The sequence below is a fragment of the Pempheris klunzingeri genome, chromosome 20 (assembly GCF_042242105.1).
Source record: "Pempheris klunzingeri isolate RE-2024b chromosome 20, fPemKlu1.hap1, whole genome shotgun sequence".
Taxonomy (NCBI): Eukaryota; Metazoa; Chordata; class Actinopteri; order Acropomatiformes; family Pempheridae; genus Pempheris; species Pempheris klunzingeri.
The window spans coordinates 13084456-13107138 of NC_092031.1; the positions used below are offsets into that span (position 1 = coordinate 13084456).

At 41.4% G+C, this 22683-nt stretch overlaps 1 protein-coding gene across 1 annotated transcript; it reads left to right on the forward strand.

The window, feature by feature from the left end:
* Positions 1–444: 444 nt before the first annotated feature.
* Positions 445–21795, forward strand: wdr90 (WD repeat domain 90). Its single transcript, XM_070852444.1, has 43 exons — positions 445–731; positions 884–975; positions 1221–1397; positions 3558–3696; positions 3847–4017; positions 4183–4309; positions 4535–4602; positions 5006–5118; positions 5500–5736; positions 5835–5897; positions 5983–6051; positions 6174–6284; positions 6418–6563; positions 6667–6724; positions 7004–7122; positions 7507–7668; positions 7793–7923; positions 8067–8183; positions 8460–8695; positions 9134–9270; positions 9544–9674; positions 9966–10096; positions 10417–10578; positions 11144–11272; positions 12019–12152; positions 12255–12295; positions 12408–12533; positions 13070–13234; positions 13407–13489; positions 13578–13680; positions 13797–13918; positions 15386–15542; positions 15625–15815; positions 16203–16371; positions 16532–16655; positions 17168–17339; positions 18793–18915; positions 19283–19451; positions 19717–19847; positions 20175–20318; positions 20838–20954; positions 21064–21148; positions 21269–21795. Exons 1-43 carry the CDS (start codon positions 719–721, stop codon positions 21424–21426), a joined length of 5553 nt encoding a protein of 1850 aa, XP_070708545.1. The 5' UTR covers positions 445–718; the 3' UTR covers positions 21427–21795.
* Positions 21796–22683: the final 888 nt, after the last annotated feature.

A 22683-nucleotide genomic window follows, 5' to 3' on the forward strand; every position in this document is an offset into this window, starting at 1 on the left:
TGTGTAAAACTGTGAATAAGTATTTGTTATTATGTAAGTTGTAAAATTGTGAATAAGTGATTGTGATCATTTAAGATTTGAGACACATTTGAGTAAAAAATACAAACGGAATATATACATTAAAATTATATTAATGTGTGATGCAAGCAGTACAGGAAGGGTAATTAATTGTCTAGGAAAGTAGTGTGTGGGGTGATCACCGTATCACTTGAAATGAAAGATGGGCAGCAGAATAGTAAACAAAAACATCTTCTGTCTTCTTTACTACATATCTTGGGTGGTGATTATTGATTTTTTTTTGCCCTCATATTCCAAAATGACACAGTTTCTCCCAAAGTATGCCTTTTAGCTCTATGAACTTCATTACCCAGAAGCTCCAGGAAAAGCAACGCGCTGACGTCATGGGCGTCGTGCTGTCGTTGGCAACGGCGGGGGCTGGAGCGGGAAGGATACGACTGCGACAGAAAGGACCTGATGGCAAATTAAAACTGTTGTTTAGTTGGTGCCCGGGAGAATTGGAAAACCTCTTTTGCCTTAATATGATGTAAAACAAAATGTTGTGTCTTCTGATTGAACCCCGGGAGACAGAGAAGGAGCTTTCCCGGTCATTTAGCTGTCTGTTTGCTAGCTAACATCTTTAAATTTACACCAGCTGCTCGAGTTTTAACAAGACTGAGGCGTCAACAGGTGGATTTCCCAGTTACAATATTCACTATCAATGGCCTCCAAAGGTAAAACGAACTTTAAAATGTTTAAATGAAGTTATACAGCAACAAAGACTGTGAGACAGAAGCCATAACTCGAGTCAAAAGTTAATACTGTTCTAATTAACTTAGTAACGTTATGGTGAAGCCTGTTGCTGAACCCTGTTTTGACCTCGCAGGTTGGCAACATCCTTATGTCAACATATTCAAACATGTCCGAGTCGAAGACTGGAAAAGGTCTGCAAAAGAGGGGGATGTGTCAACATACACGGTAACTTTGCTCCTCACAACTTGTGACGTTTAACGTTAAAATCATACATGACCCCCAAACATAGACTGTATGTTCAGTCTATGCCCCCAAACTGTCTTTCTATCTATCATGCCTGCACAGGGTTTTCGATTTTGGGTAGAGTATCACTTTTAATTTTAAGCATTCAGGCCAAATTTAGAGCACTTTGTGTCCAATTTAGATCAAATTTAATTTCCTTTATTTCCACTTTTCATGATGCCCCCCAGAATAAGACACTGAAGTGTTCAGTGTTCCAGATCAGGGGTCCTGTTCCTGCCAACAACTACATCCTGGTACCCAAGAACAGCAGCCAGTCTCTGGGGCTGTCAGGGCGCTACTTCTACCTCCTCTTCAGGCCCACACCTGGGAAATACTTTGTGGTCCACCTGGATGTCTCCGCTGAGGTATTGCACCTGATCTTGCATGTGTACATTTGATGAAATCAAGAGTATTGATAGATCTATACTATCTAGACTATATCATTTACCAAGTCCTGTGTTTTTTTTGTATCGACTGTCATGTGACAGGTTTATTTTGAAATCCATCGGCTCTGTCTTTTTAGCTTTTTTCTTAATTCTTTCACATTTCAAGGTGTGCCTTTTCAAGGTGTTGGCTTTTCAGTTTAATTCAAATACCGATGTACAACTCTACGAATTCTTTTCACATTAAATACCATCTAATTACACTCCCCTCCAAAAGTATTGGAACAGTGAGGCCAGTTCCTTTATTTTTGCTGTAGACTGAAAACATTTGGGTTTGACATCAAAAGATGAATATGAGACAAGAGATAAACATTTCAGCTTTTATTTCCAGGTATTTACATCTGGATCTGATACACAACTTAGAAGGTAACATTATTTGTAACGGAACACCAAATTTTTAGGCGAGCAAAAGTATTGGAACAGATAGACTTAAAATACATTAACGTGAAAAGACTTAATATTTAGTTGCAAATCCTTTGCTTGCAATAACTGCATCAAGCCTGTGACCCATTGACATCACCAAACTTTTGCATTCTGCTTTTGTGATGCTTTTCCAGGCTTTCACCGCAGCCTCTTTCAGTTGTGGTTTGTTTTGGGGGGGTTTCTCCCTTCAGTCTGCTCTTTAGCAGGTAAAATGCTCTACAGGGTTGAAGTCTGGAGATTGACTTGGCCAGTCTAAAACCTCCCACTTCTTGCCCCTGATGAACTCCTTTGTTGTTTTGGCAGTGTGTTTTGAATCATTATCTTGCTGCACCATGAAGGATCTCCCAATCAGTTTGGTTGCATCTTTCTTTAAATTGGCAGGCAAAATGCTTCTGTAGACTTCTGAGTTCATTTTGCTGCTGCCATCATGTGTTACATCATCAATGAAGATGAATGAGCCCATCCCAGAAGAAGCCATGCAAGCCCAAGCCATGACATTACCTCCACTGTGTTTCCAGATGAGCTTGTATGTTTGGGATCATGAGCAGATCCTCTCTTTCTCCAAACTTTAGCCTTTCCATCACTTTGGTAAAGGTTCATCTTTGTCTCATCAGTCCATAAAACTTTGTCCCAGAATTTTTAGGCTTGTCTCTGGACTTTTTGGCAAATTCCAGCCTGGCCTTCCTATTCTTCTTCTTGCTAATGAGTGGTTTGCATCTTCTGGTGTGGCCTCTGTACTTTTGTTCATGAAGTCTTCTGCGAACAGTAGACTGTGACACCTTCTCTCCTGCTCTCTGGAGGTTGATGCTGATGTCAACAGTTGTTTTAGGGTCTTTCTTTACAGCTCTCACAATGTTTCTGTCGTCAACTGCTGCTGTTTTCCTTGGTCTACCCGTTCGACGTCTGTTACTTAGTACACCAGTGGTTTCTTTCTTCTTCAGGACATTCCAAATGGTTGTACTGGCTATGGCCAATGTTTGTGCAATGACTGTGATTGATTTTCCATCTTCTCTCAGCTTCACAATTGCTTGTTTTTCACCCATGGACAGCTCTCTGGTTTTCTTGTTGGTTACGCCTCTAACTATAAATTCAGTCTGCACAGGCAAAACCCAAATCTGAAACTGAACGTAGACATTCAGCACTATTTATTGTTTGAATAATCAATGTAACAGGACACACCAGGGCAACAAAACACACCTGTCAGTCACATGTTCCAATACTTTTGCTCACATGAAAAATGGGTGGGTTCAAACAAAAGGTGCTACCTTCTAAGTAGTGTATCACATCCAGATGTAAATACCTGGAAATAAAAGCTGAAATGTTGATCTCTTGTCTCATATTCATCTTTTGATGTCAAACCCAAATGTTTTCAGTCTACAGCAAAAATAAAGGAATTGGCCTCACTGTTCCAATACTTTTGGAGGGGAGTGTGTGTGGGGGAAATTTCCTCCTCATTATACTTGCTGTGCTACTTTGTTCTAATTTATTTAGGTAAATCCAATTAATTTTCCTTTGAATTAAGCAGCAATGAAAAGGCTATTGGCAATTTAGTAGAAACTTCCTTAGTTGTCAACCTTTCTCCACTGTAATTGCCACTCATATGGTGCATGTGAAAATGGACTGTAATTCCCCCCTCCCTCTGTGTGGTTTGGTGTGAAGGAGGGCCAGGTGGTACGCATCTCTTTTTCCAACATGTTCAAAGAGTTCAAGTCCACAGCGACCTGGCTTCAGTTTCCTTTCCTGTGTGGAGCTGCAAAGGATTCAGTCTATGAAAGCACAGCCAAATCTGCAAGACGTGGTAAAATATACACACACATGTAACCACTTACATAGACATGCGTTGTTCAAATGGCTTTGTTTTGACAGTTCACTGCACTTTAGTTTAGAATGTAAATAACCTTGCATGTCTTGCAACAGCGCTGGCAGTATTTATGCTTATGTGGTCCAGGTTTGGTGGGTCCAGCTCCCACTTCAGTGCGTTGGACCTGTTTGATGCTGGACCTGCAGTACACACTCTCTGTCTACCTCAACCGCTGCTCCAGTCACCTGAAAAGCATCAAGCTTTGTGCCAACATGGCAGTGAAAAATATGTTCACCAGTGACCTGCTGCTAGATCCTGGTGAGAGTCAGTTTACTGAGCTTAATCCCCCCCGAAATTATGGCTGCCTCTTTTGTCTGTTTTTGCTGATAATGTCTGCATCCTCTGATTTTTGAATAAATTACATAATGTAGCAGTGACGTGTTTACTTTTCTCATACGCTTGTGCAATTTTCTCTTTCAACAGGAGTGTCCTTCAGTGAAGCCAAACTGATGGGTCTGGCCTCCTCCCAGGGAACAGGTCCAATGCCCAGAGAAATGTCATTTCCTGTGCCCAAGGGAAGCTCCTGGCATGACCTCTATGACTACATCAGGTACAGTAACCTCACCTGTGAACAGAATGTACATCACTGGAATTGTATTAAAACCAAAATCTATCCTTTACTCTTTTTTTCATGTCTAGTGCATTGATGTTTGATAGTGTTTTGTTGTTTTGATAATCTGAAGTCCCTATTATTGTTCATTTATAAAAAACTACAGGTACCTGCTTTAGCACAGTGCACTGCCATGTAGTCTCTCATCTTGTCATACCCCAACAGGTTTCCCTCAGAGGGAACAAAGTTACCCTTTGACTCCATCCAGAAAGGCAGCCCCCATCCTGAGGCTAGTAAGTTATGACACACCACACTACTCGCCATTCTTCTCATTCGGTATTTAAAACCTTATATAGTAAGAGTATAGCATGCCTTTGCATATACTGACTCATATTTTTTTTAGATTTTCCTTCTACTGGCTTACTTCTAATTAATTTCTAGAAAATCTGATTACTTTTTGCTTTGCTCTGCTTTAAAGATTCTTGTATCATTTCTTTAATTCTACTCTTCAAAATTCTCCTCTTCAGCAAAATAAATTGGAGCCCCTGGACTTATAGATAATTACTATTGCAGGACAAATATATGGGATCAGAGCTGCTCTGCCAAAACACATTTTGTTTTTGCCTGCACACTGCTTGGTAATCCTAATAGCAATGCATTGTAGATCATGGGCTTTCATATGCCTTTTTTTCCCAGGATGTTTCTCCAACCAAAGAAGCCCTAGTAGAAAGGAAACTCGCTGTGTCAACCTCAGTAAACCAGTTCAGGACCGTGTGTCTCTCATCCAGCAGATCACTACTCCAAAAGCAGTAAGAGTGATAACTTGAACTGAACTCTGATTCCAACCCACTTGTCTGTGAAAATATAGATGGTTCATCTTGACTCTTTGTACTGCAAATATATTTTCGTAGGAAGCTGCAATTTTTTACTAGCAATTAACATGATACATTTTACATAGTCTACACATACTAATTGTCAACAAAAAGCATTATATCCTTAATAAATGAAAAATATTAGCATGTGAAGATTGTTCGACATGCTGAATAAACCTGGCACACTTTTCTTGTGTCACGTGTTTCATTGCATTGGCGTGGCAGCTGGTGTGATCCCATAGCAAGATGGTCTCTTGTCTTTTTTAGTGTGTGTGTGTTTGTATGTTTGTTTTAGTTTTTTCCCATCTGTTGCCTTAGCTCCCGAGGAATCGAACCCCCTTGGTGACCAACATACCCGAGCTGGGTGTAGTTTCCACTCACCAGGAGGATGACTGGCTTTGTCATGATGATGACCAGCATCAGCAGGAGTCTACATGCTCCAGTTCACACCAGCTTACATCCAGGCCAATCCGTGATACTGCTGATGGGGGAATTCACGTGTATGTGCATCCTGAGGATGGCATCAGCAAATCTGGGGAGGAAAGTGAAGAGGAGGTGAAGCTTCATATTGACTAGATCGTACATTTAACCAGACTTAAAAATGCCTTTTGTACAGTTTTGTGCCAACACTGTTGATCTTGTTGTATTCTCAGGTGGTGTGCACTCCAGTGCCACATCCTGTCCATCTATCAGCATCTAAAGAAACCAGACAGCAGGTGAGAGATGAAGCAACTATCTGCTGACGCACATTCTCTTTGGGAGCTCATTTCAAATCGTTGTCTTTACTTCTCTCCTTGTTAGAAGCTGCTTCCAGACCCGATTCTCAGGCTCAATAGAATCATCGGCTTTGGAGGAGCTACAACTAAATGTGTATGCTCATTTTGAGTTTATCAGGCTGGCTTCACATACATTATGATTTTGAAGGTTATGAATAAAATGCATTAAATCAGAGACTGATAGAGGTCTAAGAGCTGTACCTTATTCCACTGTAGGCCCTGTGGACCAAATCAGGTGATTCAGTGGTGTACCCATGTCACGCAATAATCATCTCTATGAAGATATCCTCCAACCAGCAGAGATTCTTCATCGGCCATACTGATAAGGTAAATGAGCTGTGATGTGTTGAGCTACCTTCAAAGCAGAATCTCTTCCAATGGGCTGGAAGGCACAGCTGCTTCTGGCAGCAGTCAAACAGAAATTGAATCTTTGCAGCATCTGTCCATGCTTTCTCTGTAGGTGTCCGCACTTGCTTTTAATGGCAACACAACACTGCTGGCCTCAGCACAAACTGGCAATCACAGTGTCGTTCGAGTATGGAACTACCACAAAGGAAACTCTCTGGCCATGTTTAGGATTCATGCTAATTCATTATCCTCTCTTAGGTAATCAACTTGTTATCTTGCATATGAATTGATTTCAGAGCTCATGTTCAACACTACTTGCTCACATTAATTTTGTGTTCTTTGTTCTGTTTCCATTTCGAAGCTTCTCGTATAGCGGCAGTGTTCTCTGTGGAGTGGGTAAAGACAGCCACAGTAAAACAGTAAGCACCACAAATGCAAATTTTCCCACATGAAAATTCAAGGGCTTATTTTCTAACTGGTATATAAAGGCAATAAGCACGCACTGCACTCAGAATCCTGAGAGAGAGCCACGGGTATCATTATTGTGAATGACTAGATTAGTAAATGCAGAGCAACCCTTTTTATCATTACTTAGACTGATATCATTTTAAATGACGTGTTATGATTTACTGCTCTTATTAGAGACAATGACTGTCCCTGACTGTCTCTGGTTGTTGTGCTAATTTAACCCTTATTAGATGGTGGTGGTGTGGAACACTCTGAACGCTAGTAAAGGTGGAGAGGTGACCATCTTAGCCAAAGCACACACAGATGTGGACATCCACACCATGAAGGTTGCCTCCTTTGATGATACAAGGTACCCTCACTTCCCTGTGTTTGGATTTTAAAATTTATGTTTAGCCAGCAGTGCATGTTTGGGAGCATATTTGTCTCTCAATCCGTTCACCTGATGAGAGTAAATGATGACGACACTGGCATGTCTGCTTTGTTTTATCCAATAATATTGACAGAAATGTATTTAGTTCTGCATAGAGAGGTCTGTTAATCCCACAGATGTGTTTGCACAGATTTCAGTCCACTCTCACACTCAGGTCTTCTTAGTGCAGGAAGATGCAGAAGACCCTGTTTAGAGAGTGGAATGGTAAAAAGGATCTAGGTGCAGGATCAGGAAAGATAGAGGGCTCATGTTGTTAGTTAGAACTCTTAGAACATCTTTAGTCTGCAATTGTGCTGGTTTCAGGATGGTGTCATGTGGTCGCGACAATATTCGCCTGTGGCGAGTATGGAATGGGAGGCTGCGCTCCTGTCCAGTCAACCTGGGTGAATACCACTCAATGGACTTCACTGATGTGGCCTTTGAGGAGGGAAACTCTCCCAGCCAGCCTCTTGATGATCGAACACTGTGAGTGAACAAACCAGTCAATGGAACTATCCAGGTTTACGAAGCATTGGGAAAAGTATTAATCTGATACAAATCCAGTGAAAACTGTATCATTTAAAGATTCCCTTTGATTGTCTTCTCATAGATTTGCCAGCAGTCGGAGTGGTTATATCTTTGAAATCGACTACAGCAGAGTTGTTATTAGAAATGTCAGGAGGCTGTTGCCTGCACAGCAGCAGCATGCAAACCGCAGGGAGAAGTGGACTTTTAACACAGGTGTGTCTGAAGTCACTGGTAGAGAGAAAGTTTTTGATATTTTTTAGTTTAATAGAGGTGTTGGGAAAAGGGTCCAACTTTGAAGAGCCAATGAGAATATATAAGTGTGTGTGTGTGTTTGTATGTGTGTATGTGTGTGCCAGGTCCAGGCATTGCTATCAACAGCATCAGCGTGTCCTCATCATTCTGTGCCACGGGCTCTGAAGATGGCTTCCTGCGGCTCTGGCCCCTAGATTTTTCTGCTGTCTTCCTGGAGGCTGGTAGGCACACCGAGGAGCGGAGTAACATTTACCTGCTGCAAACTAACAGTAGCAGAAAACTTCGCCACAGGCCTTGATATAGTCTTTAGCTTATGTATATGAAGATAATAATTTCCGAGTTTTCATGGGGGAGCGCTAGTCTGCATCTCATCATTGACAGTGCCATTAAAAAGTTTAAGATAGTAGAAAAAATAATAAGAATAGAACAAACCTTACATATATATACATGACTTGTTTTCAGCTATCATAACATTTGTGCATGTCAATGTTCTTCAGAGCACGAAGGACCTGTGAGCCTGGTGTCAGTCTCATCAGACAGTCTTCAGGTCCTGGCAGGCACTTCTACTGGTAACCTGGGTTTCCTTGATGTGAGCAGCCGTGGTTACAGCACACTCATGAGGTCTCATACAGACACTGTGCTCGGCTTCAGTGTAGATGGCATCCGTCGGCATCTGACAACGGCCTCATCCGATGGCACAGTGCGCATCTGGAATATGGATTCTTTGCATCAGGTCAGTCAGCACCACATTTATCTGTTTCCTACCATTACTTCTTTATAATACACAGATCCTACTGTTTGAATGCATTATTAATAAATACTCCTCAAGTTTATCAGTTTAATCTTGGTATAATTTAATTTAAGAGACACAGTATTTCAATGTGTTGAACCAAGTCTATATACACATTCTCACTTTAGAAAAACTAGACACTGGCAGTATGTGGCTTTTTGTCAGCTGGCCTTTGTATTTTAAAAAAAGGTTCTGTAAGGCATTTTTCTCTGCCAGACTATTTTGTGCTTTAGAAAATGAGCATCAAGGTTGTTTTTTTTTTTGTTGTTGTTTTTTTTTTTTTTGCAGAACTGGCTACCTGACTCTTCTTTTTCTCTGTAGAATTGCAGTCTACCTCAGTGGCTTATTTACTAAATGTTTGTTGTTGTGTCTTGTCACTAGTTGTATGATTTTGTGTCAGAGGACAGCCCCTGCTCAGTGGCCTTCCATCCCAGCGAGCAGGTCTTCTCGTGCGGCTTCAGCTCAGGCATCGTCAGAGTCTTTGACATCTCCAGTGCCAAGCTGCTGGCTGAACACAAGTATGTCTAAACCAATGTGGACCCTCCAGCTTCACCAGTGGCTGCTGTTCTTTGTATTTGGATACAAGATAATGCTTGGGGCACAATTACTATATACTATAGTATGTAGTAATGTAATGTAGTATGATATGTCAGGTGTGTCCAGTTACTGGAAAATACAACAAGATAAAATTCTTCTTTAGTGTGGACTTTAAAGTGTGTCGTCGAGAGAGTCGTGACTGCTTTTGAATTCTTGTTTCTCTGTATTTATGTTTGTATTTACCTCTATTATAGGCAGCACAGAGGTCAAGTGGTGGGTCTTGCCTTCTCCCCGGATGGGGAGCTCATGTACAGTGCCGACTCACAGGGTTCTCTGGCACTTTACAACGCCTCTGAGGAAGACCTCAATGTCATCAGAGTTGTGTGTATGTATATATGTGAACAAAGCCACCTCAAGTTAATTTCAGTACATTACACATTTACCAGAAATGTGAAATTTAATCAGCTGAATTATAAAACATTTATGCACAGAATCAAATTTTATGAGCTAGCTATTGCATTGCATTGATTCTACTGAAACAGCACTGTTGATAATGCAATTTGCATGTTAAATTACTCAACAGGTTACCCGTTTCAATCACAGAGACAAGTTAGCATGTCAGGCAGCCATGTTGACGGTGAGTGTTGTTCTGTTAACTCTGTACCTGATTGGCCAGGTAATGTGGTTGCCCGAGGCACTGAGCGCGCTCCAGACGCTCTGACAGTGAGCAGTGACAGCCGCTGTCTGGCTTTTGTCGGTCCTTCAGAGTACATTGTGACCATCGCTGACTCACAGTCTCTGGATGAGGTATGTTACACACTGTCACTTCTAAGCGCCATTCCATTTGTCGCACTGCTCAGATAGATTAAGATTAGATTTCAGTTAAGAGTCATGAAGGAGTAATAAGGCAGCAGTACTCTTTGGTTAAATGGGATTCTGTTTTTGCCAAGCCCATATACTGTACCATACAGATGTTCCCAAGATCAACCTGTATGTTTGTAAAATTCCATTTCCAACTAATTAATATATTCATCAAAAGATCTGAGCACTGACAGTCATGTTCTATATTCCTATGTCGAATTGTACTTTCTTGTGTCTTCACATCGACCCATTCCATCTCTGTCTAGTTGCTGCATGTGGATGTGAGTATTCTGGACGTGGAGAGCACCCGTCTTGATTCTGCACTGAAGGTCTGCTTCTCTCCGGCCTCCACCGAACACTTGTTGGTCACCACATCTGCTAATAAGATCCTCTGGGTTAGCACCAAGACAGGCCGTCTGCTCCGAGAGGTGACACTGCTGAACTTTAACACTTTAGCTGACCTAATTGACTAAAAATCTAAACATGAGGTGCTCCAAGATGAAGCATTTACTTCAGACATAGAAAGAGACGTAAAAAAAGGTGTCACTTTTCCAAATACTTGCATGCTGAGTCTGTAACCTGTGTATTGTAATACTGTCATCATGGCTTTTTATTTGAAAAAATAATCAACAGCTCTGTGTGTTTGACAAAAGTGATCTTAAAGTGTAAGAGTCATGTAAGATCATGAATGTAGATATTTTCGACATTAGTGTGTACACATTATGATATGGCATAGTTAAAATTGTAGTTGGGTTCTGAGAACAGTTAGAAGATGGTTGCTGGGTTGAGTTAAGGTCAGCAAGGAATTGACAGAGATACTGATAACAAGCAGCTCACGGGTAGAGGAATGTTGAAAATATCTTTGGAAATAGAAACAGCCGAACAACTCAGAGTTTTGAAAGGTACAGTGTATCTCTACACAAACACTTGATTATGTTTTCCTACCATATGGCGGAGTGTGTGTTTCTGATTGGATCCCTGCCTCCCTGACAGGCGTCAAAGGTGCACAAACACCAGTGCTCGTCCCTGGCTGTGAGTGAAGACAGTCGATTCCTGCTGACAGCTGGACACAATGCTGTGAAAGTGTGGGATTATAACATGCAGCTCAACATTAACTCACAGGTAGAATTTTGGTCTGACAGAATGAGTGCTTTTGACTGGAATATAAACTACATGTTCTCTTTTGGTTTAGTCCCTGCTGCTGTTTTTTTTTTTTTTTTTTTTTACTAATAAGCATCTTGTGACTGAATGCAATGCAAAATGCTTTGACACCTCTGAGCTCAACCTGTCAACTAGACGACACTAATTTACAATTTGTTTTTTATATTTTGTATTTCAATTTGTCATTACAATAGGGAGCCCACTGAAGTAAAAAAAAAAAAAAACATTTTCAGTAACGATTAATCTGCAGATTGTTTGGTCTATAAAATATCAAGAAACACTAAAAAAAAATTCCCATCACAATATCCTAATGTGCAAGTTGACACATGTAAATGTCATGTTTGGTCTGATTTACAGTCCATAGTCCAGCTCAGTTATTCAGACATTCACTATAGATGTCATGGAAAACAAAGGAAAACAAGAAATCAGTTTTCATCAAATTTTTGCATGAAAAACAACTTGGTTTACTAATGAATCAATCTTTGTTCTACAAACAAGTCAGTTTAGCTTTGAATATGCACACTTTGTGTATTATGTTAATATTCTGGATAAAATCATGAGGGCAGTTAAAACTATACAGGTTTGTGGTAAAACATTGCATTCATCATTATCATAGAAGGCATGTTGTCTTCATTTGTTGAACAGTAGGAATATAAGTTAATGTTAAAGTGTCAGTAGTAACTGAATCATGTGTTTCTCTGTACCAGATGTTCATAGGCCACAGTCAGCCCATCCGCCAGGTGAGCTTCTCCCCTGACCAACTGGGCGTCATCTCAGTGGGAGACGGCATATTCTTTTGGGACTTTCAGGCACATCCTGCTGAGTCTTTGACTGACCGCCGGTAATAATCCCTGTCACATGTTTGAGTCTTGTTGTTAATGAGTGTGTCAGAGTTTGTAAAGTTTATTTGTAAATGTCCGATGCACTCTGTTTTCTCTGACAGTTCACCTCTCAGAGTAAGCGACAACTCAGCTCCTAAGTCAGGTAATCCATTTAGAGTGCATAGTCAGGCTACAATAAAAGAAAATGTACCCGATTCAAATGTTCTTACTAACTCCAAATAAACTGTTGATCTTGTGTGTCGTGTCGTCAGCAGTTAAACCAGACTCTGAAATGAGCAGAGTTCAGTTGTCCAATGGGATGCCTCGACAGACAGCGCCTCTCCCCTCCTCACCGCCACCACGACTGGACGTCAGCACCCTTGACCAAGTTGACCAGGGCGGTAAGTTCTCTCTTCAATTTTCAATGACCCACCAGCACATCCTATCTATTGTTAACTGTATGATTAGCTGTCAAAACTGGAAATCACACACATGCAGCTGATGTCTTAGTTAGATAAGAAAAAGATACTGTGTTTACACAGATCTGCATTGGTTTTCATAACTTGGCAGTAACGTGATGAGATCACTGTTTCAGTAGCTAAAAAGTCAACTAACTACTGCCTACTGCATGTGTAAATATAAAAAAAATGACCTGCTATCTAATTGAAATTGATAGTTGATTAAATTGTTTCAGATCTGGGTACATATTGACCAGGGATCAACAAATATCTTGGCTCTTCGCAAAAACAAAAATACCAAGCCCCAGGTTTTTTAGTAGTTGCCTAGCAACACCAAGATGTACGTGCAGCGCTTGTACCAAGAATGTATTTGTTGCTAATGGCCATAACAGGAGTGTTCAATGGACACAGGCACTTGATGATTGGGTTTATTGTTGTTGTTTTTGTTGTTATTGTTTCCCCTGTTTCAACTTCCATAGCTTTGGGCTCCTTGTCTATTTGTGATGACTCCCTGACCATCCCAACCGTTGCAGTCGGAGCCTCTGGTTCAGGTCTCTCCTCTGACCACAGACCTGCTGTTTCCTTCCTCAAAGTCACAGAGCTGGACAGCATGCCTCCCCTGAATGTCAGTCGTACGGATGCTGGTAAGTGCCCCACTGCATTGTTCAGCATTAGCAGTGAACTGACTTTCTGTTCTGTTGTTTTCTTTCTTCTTTATGGCGGAATATACAGAATTTTCTATTTTCCAATTACTGTTTTTCAATTATTATTGTAATTTTTGATTATTATTATTTTAATTGTTGTTTTGTCATTCAGCTGAGTTGAAAGGGAAGACGCCGGTACGTCCTGATTGCTACAGGCACTTTGTCCCACGTTTCAAGACCTCCACTCTTGATCAGGTAAAGAGCACTTTGTATAATGATAGGCTGGAGTCACTGAGTGTGTGAGTTTGTTTGCGGTCCTGTCTTAATGTTTTCTCTGATCCAGGCTGCTGTGCCTCCCCAACCAGGAGAAGAGGGCATAAAGCTGAAAGCGGTGATTGGCTATAATGGAAATGGCCGTGGGAACATGGTGTGGAGCCCTGACCAAGGTGTCATAGTATACTGAAAGTAAAACAGAAATGGTGCAGAAATATTGTTTGTAAGCTGTTTAAAAAGAGGGACTAGGTGTCGTTTTTCCCTATGCAGAAATTGATTTGTGTTACAGGTTTGTTTGCGTACTCGTGTGGCTGTGTGGTGGTGGTGGAGTACCTTCATACAGGACGTCAGAGACACTTGCAGGGCCACAGCGAGGAGATCTCTTGCCTTGCAGTCTCAAATGATGCGAAGGTACTTTTCATAGTTTGACACTTCAGTTGTATTACAATTAATCAAAGCATAGTATGTGGGCATTGATGGGGACAGTAATGATAAAGAGCTCATGTGACTGGCTACTCAGGTGTTTTGGGTCTTCTCGTGACTTTGAGCTTTGCTCGTGCAGGTATCTTTTTAAACAGAGTCAGTGCAGCTGGCGATGTTCAAAAACTGTTAAGCCAAAGCAGCAAATCTGGCCATTTTAGAAGCTTGAACTTAATACTATGTAGCATGCCTGAAACTGATTGAAACAATGAATTAATTATTTATCGTCAATTGACTAATTGATTAATCAACTAATTGTTTCAGCTCTACTCATCACATTTTTAGCAAATTGCAGTTAATTTCACCATCTGAAATGACAATGTTCCAATGCAGACGTTAAGACATGCTGTGAAATGGTCAAACTACAAAATAAACTGTAGCCGTTTTGTGCTAAACGTACTCTGACGGTGTCTGTACACTCAGCTGAAGGTTGTTCCTTAGAGAAAGAAAGGAGTATTTATTTGATATTCAAAAAGGTAGAGAGGGGAATTTATTTTCCAACAGAGTGGCAACTCTTCAGGGAAATAATGTAGAAAGATCAATGATGATCAATGGCCATTTTTAGGTAGGAGAATGTTTTCAGCATTTCTGGCATTTCTGAACGTTCACATTTTACACAAAAACAGAAGGAGAAAGAAAGGGCAAGTGAGCACAAGAGTATAGGCAAGGCATAAATGTTTCCGTTTGTCCAAATATATGATGCACGTATACTGCAATACATATTGTGGACATTTGGTGCCTTGGGGAAGTGTCAGAGCAGATGGCGAGCATATTTTTCCATGATGTAGGACCACTACTTGATCAAACTAAAGCTGGCCTCAGCCAATTAGCCAGGGACACAGGTATTCCAGCTGGTTGTTGGTTTGTAATTGCAGGGGATCACTACCACAGAGGGAAAATTATCCAGTCCCTTGATCCAGACATTTGGCTAGGCCAGCGAATGTAATACAATTAAGTCCAGTCTAAGCGGGAGACAGGAAAAGGGCATGAATGATTAGGAGACGGATGCACTTTCTCACTTTTTCTGCGTCACTGGTCAGTGCTGTGTGAGCTCTTTGTGGGAAGCTTCATGGGAAGCTGTCAGCAGTGGCACTTGTGACCTCGAAAACACTTCTAATGTGTCAAATAATGAACACCAAGAATTATGAATGACCAATGGATATTTAAAAGGCTGCTTCATCAAAGATTTAAAGCAACTGGGTCCATTCAAATTATATCTTTGTCCAACACAGTGAAAAAGGGAGTTATTTTTTTCCTCTCAAAAACTAGCGGATCAGATGTCAGAATCATCTCTCTGAAAAATTGTGAAACAGTTTCTTTTCTCCTGTGTCCTGTTAAGTGTGATGGAATCATACATTAAAATGAAGGTGCTCTGTGTCTTTGTTCCCCCTTGTCCAGACTGTGGCATCAGCGGCTGGCGGCAGCAACGGTAGCAGGAGTCTGATCTGCATTTGGGACGTCCAGAATGGAACTTGTCGCAATAACATCTCCTACCACAGGGGGGCGGTGCAGAGTGTCACTTTCTCCAGGGATGATATGTTCTTCCTCTCTGTTGGTCAGTAAAATTTGAATTGGGTTGGATCCGTCATGATGGCCAGTCAAGGAACTCTGACACCGCTGACTACTGTATCCCGTAGGAGACTTCTCTGACCCAGAGGTGGCTCTGTGGAGCAGTAGGACCTTCCAACTGTTGTCCAGTGTGAGTGTGTCGGGACCGATCCATGACGCAGCCTTCAGCCCTTCAGCAGCCAGCCAGCTGGCCTGTGTGGGCAGCCAGGGAGCTTACTTCTGCCTCATCCACACACATGGCTTGGCTGTAGACCTCAAGGTAAATGACCACAGAAAAGCACACAGAATGTACAGTACAGGCCAAAAGTTTGGACACACCTTCTCATTCAATGCGTTTTCTTTATTTTCATGACTATTTACATTGTAGATTCTCACTGAAGGCATCAAAACTATGAATGAACACATGTGGAATTATGTACTTGGAAACATGTCTTATATTCTAGTTTCTTCAAAGTAGCCACCCTTTGCTCTGATTACTGCTTTGCACACTCATGGCATTCTCTTGATGAGCTTCAAGAGAATGGCCTGTACTGTATGTGTGGTTGACAAAACAAGGCTTAAACGTGGTGCAGTCTTCTCAAGTAAAGTGGGTAAAGATTGTATTTACTTTAGTAAATAAGGATTAACCATTGCTTCATCCCTGTAGGTGCAGAGGGTGAAAGCACCAGCAGAGGTGGGTGATGTGGAGCTGACAGCTCTGAGCTACCACATGGACTCCTTTCTGTTCACCGCCACCAATCGAGGACACGTTTGCGTCTGGGATGTTAACACACACCACTGCTTCATGACCTGGGAGGCTGATGAGGGAGAGATCGGTACAAATGGGTCTTAATTTCTATTTGTATTTAATAAAGGAGATTCTTTTTTTTTTCAGTTAGTAAAATATTTCTGTAATTTTGAGTCATGTGGCTCACATGTATTTTGATCCTATTTTTCCACAATTGCTAATTGGATTGATATGATTACTTGGTGAAGGAGTGCTGCTGTGTCGAGGGAACCATCTCTTGACAGGCAGCAACACCCGCTGGTTGCGACTGTGGGAGGTAGAAGCTCTTCAGGGTGTGAAACCTCAGGAAATGGTCTCCAGTGTGGAAGACAGGTCTGTAGCCAACTCTTCAGATTCCTCCTCTTCGTCTTATCTAGGCAGTAGCCTGTTTTATATTATTATCCTATGATTGCATACAAACCTGTCCCCCAAATTCAATGCACTCAGAGGAGCACAGTAGCACGCCTGTATTGTTACATTTTTTTCTTTTCAGTTTCTATTAAATTCTGAAAAAGAAGGAGAACCTCATGGTTAGGTAAAAAGATATAGTACATTTTCCTGTTTTCATCCCCTATAATCATTACACTGTAATTATGAATAAATGCAGCTTCATGGTGCTTTTTCACATCTATTGTCCTGACTTGTAGATTTTTGTCTTTGTAGTAAGCTCTCGCTGTCAGGTATAAAAAAGCACACAAAATGTCTGTTACAAATGAGTGGAATTGTTTTTTGTGTGTGAAGTGTGAAATGGATGAAGAGAGAGAACATGGTACTGTGTCATCCTCAGGCAACGTCTCCATTTAACACTGGGCTCATTGTTTTTGGTTACCTGTGTCTGTCCTCAGGGGGACCGTGGTGGTGTTAGAGCAGGAGATAATGCTGGATGGGACGACGGTCAGTGCAGCATTTGATAGCACAGCAGACATGGGCATCGTTGGCACCACAGCAGGAACCCTCTGGTACATCAACTGGTCAGATAACAGCAGCATCCGGCTAGTCAGCGGCCACAAGACCAAGGTACCAGTGTGATCTGGTGGAAGTGAAAAATAACCAAATGCACATACCATATCTCCACCAGGAGCTGGAACATACAGCTTAGAAGCGCGTCGTTCATTTAAACATATGACGCATTAATTTAGACAAGATGTTTGAAAACGGATCCTAATAATACAGTTTATTAGCATAGTCCTCATGGGTTGATGGCATGGTCCCCACAGGATGAATCCAACTGACTTTGATGATAACCAGTTGTAATCACTTTGGTGATGCCCTAACATGTGGCGCCATCATCAGGTCAGAATTAGACGTTTTTTCCAGTACTTAGGTTCATAACTAAATGCCTACAAAACTAATGATATTCCCATCATCCTCAGTTTTACTTTGTGTTTACATTACATTACATATATGGCTGATTAGCGCTGTATCTAAGTTAGGGTGACCGATGTGAGCATTTCTTATCCCATGTCTGGTGTGTTGAAATTATGTTCTCAAAAGTCAGACCAGATACTTTTCTAAAGTTCTGGCTTTTAACCAGTGGTTGTGAAGAAAGCAGGGAAGGCTGTCATAAACAACTGTACCTTAATTGTCAGAGATCAGGCAGCTCTATGAAAGTGTGCTGTGCTCCTGACACCGTTAATAGGAAAGCCAGTACAAGATGGAGGTGCTAATTGCCACTGTCAGTGCTGTCTCACACTGTTTTCTCACCATCAGGGTCCTCAATTCAAGAAAAATTATCTCTGCAACTTTGAGACAGAATAAAAAAAAACAAAAAGCTTATCCAACAACTGAAGCTGGCATTCTTATAAAGCACTTTTAATTATAATGATGCACATTGGGGGAGTATTTTTCAAACATTTATCCTCATCTTCTTTTATTGTTATTATACATACAGTATTGTATTTTGTCTACATATTAATTAGGTTACTGCACTATGACCAAAAGATATACATCAGAATACAACTACAGACTACAACTTCCTTAATTGGTTTGTTCTTTATTTTGTGTCCTCATGTTTACTCTACTTATAAATTAGTTGCAATACAAATATTTTGTTTGCATCAGATTTTTGATTTTGATTGGCCCAACTTACTTTTTATCGTTACATCAATTCAACATGTCACAACATCAGAAATAACTAAATTTTTTAAATTCACATTCCTTTCAAAGGTTTTGGGTTATTCTAAATCCATTATTTCAATTAAATAGCATTGTTGATTGGGGCAAGAGCTGTGCAAAAACAAAAGGAAAAGTAATACTGAATACAGCAGCCCAGGAAAAAGTGCCAGACAGGAAGGATGAAACTTACCTGATGTTTCTGAGGAAGCTCTGTTCTGCAGAGGTGAGAGTCATGCTGCCAGTGATCCAGTATTGACAGGTGATGTGTTCAGACAAGATAAGAATCTTGTTGTTGTGTCTGTACTCAAAACACGGGAGGCTTCACTCTCTACATGTGCTCCTCTCTGCTGTGCAGGTGAATGGTGTGGTGTTTAGCTCTGACGAGAGACACTTCGCCACCTGCAGTGAGGACGGCAGCGTGAGGGTGTGGTCAGCCACCAGCAACGAACTGGTGGTGCAGTTCCAGGTCCTCAACCAGGTGAGGGAATACACTTGAGAAGCAATCTGAATTAATCGGCAGGTCCGCTCCCATATATTTTCTCATGGACACCTCTATGGAACATCCTAGACTTCAAGGGGGGTTTGGATAATATGAGGGAATGTTACAAATTATTTGATTAGCAAATGTATTACGCTACAATTGATGGTGTTTCTACTGCATAGCAAGTTAAGATATTGTGGTGAAACAATAGTTTGTTTTTTAAGCAAAATGATCATTTGAAAAAAAACAAAAAGGCAGATGGTAGGTGGCAAGATGGCATAAATGGGTATTATCACAGCAACTGTGCACCAAAACACCACACACCCCGTATCTAATACCCCTCCTGTTTGTCTCTGTGGGTCAGGCCTGTGACTGTGTATGCTGGAGCCCGTCCTCTGTTGAGGACAGTGCACGTGTGGCGGCAGGATACAGTGATGGGACCCTGAGGATCTTCCAGCTCGCCTCCTCAGAGATGGAGATGAAGTTGCATCCACATCACGTGGCCGTCACTGCCATCCAGTACTCCGCTGATGGTGAGAGAGGACAGCAGTGCCAAAAACCTGCATCTTCTGTAATTCCAATAATTGTAAACACCCCACCCTGCCTCAGGCTTCCTTGTTTCCTCCAGAGAATAAGTTACTATTATAACAGCCAATAGAACAATGTATATAAACAATCAAAGGCCTTTCAAAGACCCATGTGACAGCCCATGTGCTGGCAGTAACTTGTCATGTTGTCATGTTAAAGCTGCTTCATTTCATCCAGGTTTGCTGCGTAACTATTTTTGAACCACTACAGGTCATGTGATCCTTTCAGCGGGACAGAATGGTCTGGTAGCTGTCAGCAGCCCAGTGAATGGAGCAACAATCCGTGTCATCAGGGACCACAAAGGAGCGCAAATTACCACCATCCAGTGTGTGAATGAGCAGGTCAGCTCACTGAATCAGCCCAAGCAGTGAAGCTTTAGCAGAGCTTAATATGGCAGCACAGTAATACCGAATAAACACCAGCCACCTCGTCGTCATATGATTTTAGTTGGGAAAGGAAGTGACACTCGGCTCCTCCAGTCCAAGTACTGTTGGCAGGTTTTCAGCTTACAAAGATTTCTCTGACATTTTCTTCCGTCAGCTCTCCGCAGCTACGGCGCACAAGGTTATTAAGTGCTCTGTGAGATTCCTCCTCGGGGTCCTTGTGACATTTTATGACATTTTTTTCATCTGTACATGTCTGAAGCTGTGTTATCCTCTAATCCTCAGTGTAAGATTTTCGGACTGGAAGGAAGCGAGATGTGGTTGGCTGCCAGTGCTGACAGACGTGTCAGTGTGTGGGCTGCTGATTGGTTGAAGGACAAGTGTGATCTGGTCGATTGGCTGACATTCCCCGCCCCGGCCTATTTTGGGGTATGATGACTAATAACTAGAAATGTCATTGCTGCTCTACATTTCTTGTTTTTATTTAAGATTCATGGATACTCCATCTCCCCGTTGTTAAGATATATCAGCATCCTATAGAAATGTTTAACGCTAAAGCTCACACTCAACCTCTCACTCTTTAGCCATGTAACACTCAGGAGATGGGAAATCAAATGTTTCTAGTAATTTCACAGGCTTGCATGATGCTAATGTCATGAAAGAATGATGAAAGATTGGTGGCACTAATATGCAAACAAGTATGACGAGATGCCCGCGAAGGCATTAAAAAAAATGCACGATACAGAAAATGTACGTCACATTACCCTTCCGTTCAGTGATGTCGGCCCCCACACAACCCTGGACAGGCAGCAAAACCAGAAACATTTATTAACATTTATTAACAATTTTTCTAGCATTTTGTTTTACCTGTTTTGGAAACCTCTGCATGAAGCTCAGTCTGTTTAACCATTACACATGTACCATGTGTGTAAACCGTATGTGCCATAGGATGACAGTCCACCTCCCAGCCTGGCTGCCTTCTGCCCTGCAGACCCCAGCCTGGTGGTTTACACCGGGTACGGAGTAGAGAAGGAGCTGTCCTTCTACAGCCTGGTTAAAAAACAGGTACCGCTGCACCACCCTGCTTCACCCCTCTGCCACCCAGTTAAGATTTATCCTGCTGGCAGGATGTCCACAGATGTGTGTGTAATCTCATCCATATATTTTACCACAGATAATAAAAAAGATTGCCCTGCCCCACTGGGCCACATGCTTCAGCCTCTCCTGTAAGGATCAGCTCATTGCTGTGGGATCGAAAGGTAATCTCAGATCTCGTTTATGATGCATCTCCACGTGGTCCCAGTACAAAAAATGGATTTCGGTGGTCTAAGTTCAGAGTTGGAATTCATTTCTCATGAATGTGTCTAATCTGTTTTCAGAGCGAGTGCTGAAGTTGATCAAGTCGACCAGCGGCAGGTTCCAGGACTTCCTGCGGCACAGTGACTCACTGCAAACGTGTCACTTCTCTCCCTCTGGGACTCTTCTTTTCACTGTAGCTTATAATGAGATCCTGCTGTGGGAGGTGCAGGGCCTCTGAACCGTCAACCTCAAACCTTCTAGGTTTATCCCCTTTCACAAGTGCCTAGTTTTTATTATTGCTTTTATGTAATTGTATTAGATATTTAGATATTTTATATTGTTTATATTTTATAGATTTTTTTAATGTATTTTTAGGGAAATAGTTGTGATTTGTGGAGACACTTTCCACATTGCAGTTTATGGTTCATGTTTATGATTTTAAATACAGCCATTTTTTTATTGAAAAGATTGTTTTGTGTGTTCAGTCACTTTTAATGTTAAACTGTTTGTTTTTCTTCTACCGGTGAACAGATGTTGCCGTCATGACTACTGTTTTTCAGTGCTAGGTAGAATTATGATTGTGCTGCTCAGAGGGTCTGAATAAAATAAAGCACGTAAAATGACATCTTTATTGCAAGAATCCTACAACAATCCTAGGTTGATGCATGCATACACTCTGAAGGAGAGACTGCTGCAGCCAAACATTTGTTTCCACCACAATAACGACAGACAGATGCACTCTTCTGACATAGTTTACCACCAGAAATGTTGTGTGCCCACTGTACATACCACCTCACTGCTCTGCTGAGAGAACGATGACAACCAGGGCATTTTCCCTTCCCTTTTCCCCAATTTAAACGACAGTTAAGCTTAAGAGATTTGTCTGTGGTGATTTAAAAAAAAAAATGCACTGAGCTCAAAAAACTGGAAGAAATACTCAGATACTGATCTAAACGTGCAGCTCTACCAGTATTTGCTTACACAAGGATGATCAAACAGTTTTAGGAAATATCATGCAAACCTGTCTGAGGAGGTGGAGAGGACTTGATTTAATAGAAAAGATTTAATAGAAAAGCAGCTGGAAGTTGAAAACAAGATTGACTGCAGGCAGATTAAATCACAGACGTGTCAGTAAACAAACACTGGGTAGCTGGTATTAAACCACATTGTTGAGAGCTGAAATGATCTCCATTTGTTCTCTTGTTTGTGTTTGGGAGACTAATAATACACATCTAATACACATAAATCCATGTGATCTCCCTGTGTAATGGACTCAACAACATAAATCCAATTCTGACAATTTGTCTCTCTCCTTAAAGCAGAAGTGGGGGCCTTGGAGAGGAAAGGTGGGGAACCAGGTGCTGAAAATGACCCCTGGTAATTTTAGACAGTGATTTTGCTAAATCATGCTTTCACCATCGTTAGCATTTACATCGGGTAATACAGCTCTTCTAGGTTCAAAATAACTTGTGGTGTGTGTGATGCTCTTAGCTTT

What these genes read in the sequence shown, in the direction of transcription:
- wdr90 (XM_070852444.1), top strand. An exon ending in CAGGCCGTCTGCTCCGAGAG is followed by an intron (nt 10,579 to 11,143) that starts GTGACACTGCTG and finishes CCTCCCTGACAG; the next exon opens with GCGTCAAAGGTGCACAAACA. An exon ending in CATCCAGTACTCCGCTGATG is followed by an intron (nt 19,452 to 19,716) that starts GTGAGAGAGGAC and finishes GAACCACTACAG; the next exon opens with GTCATGTGATCCTTTCAGCG.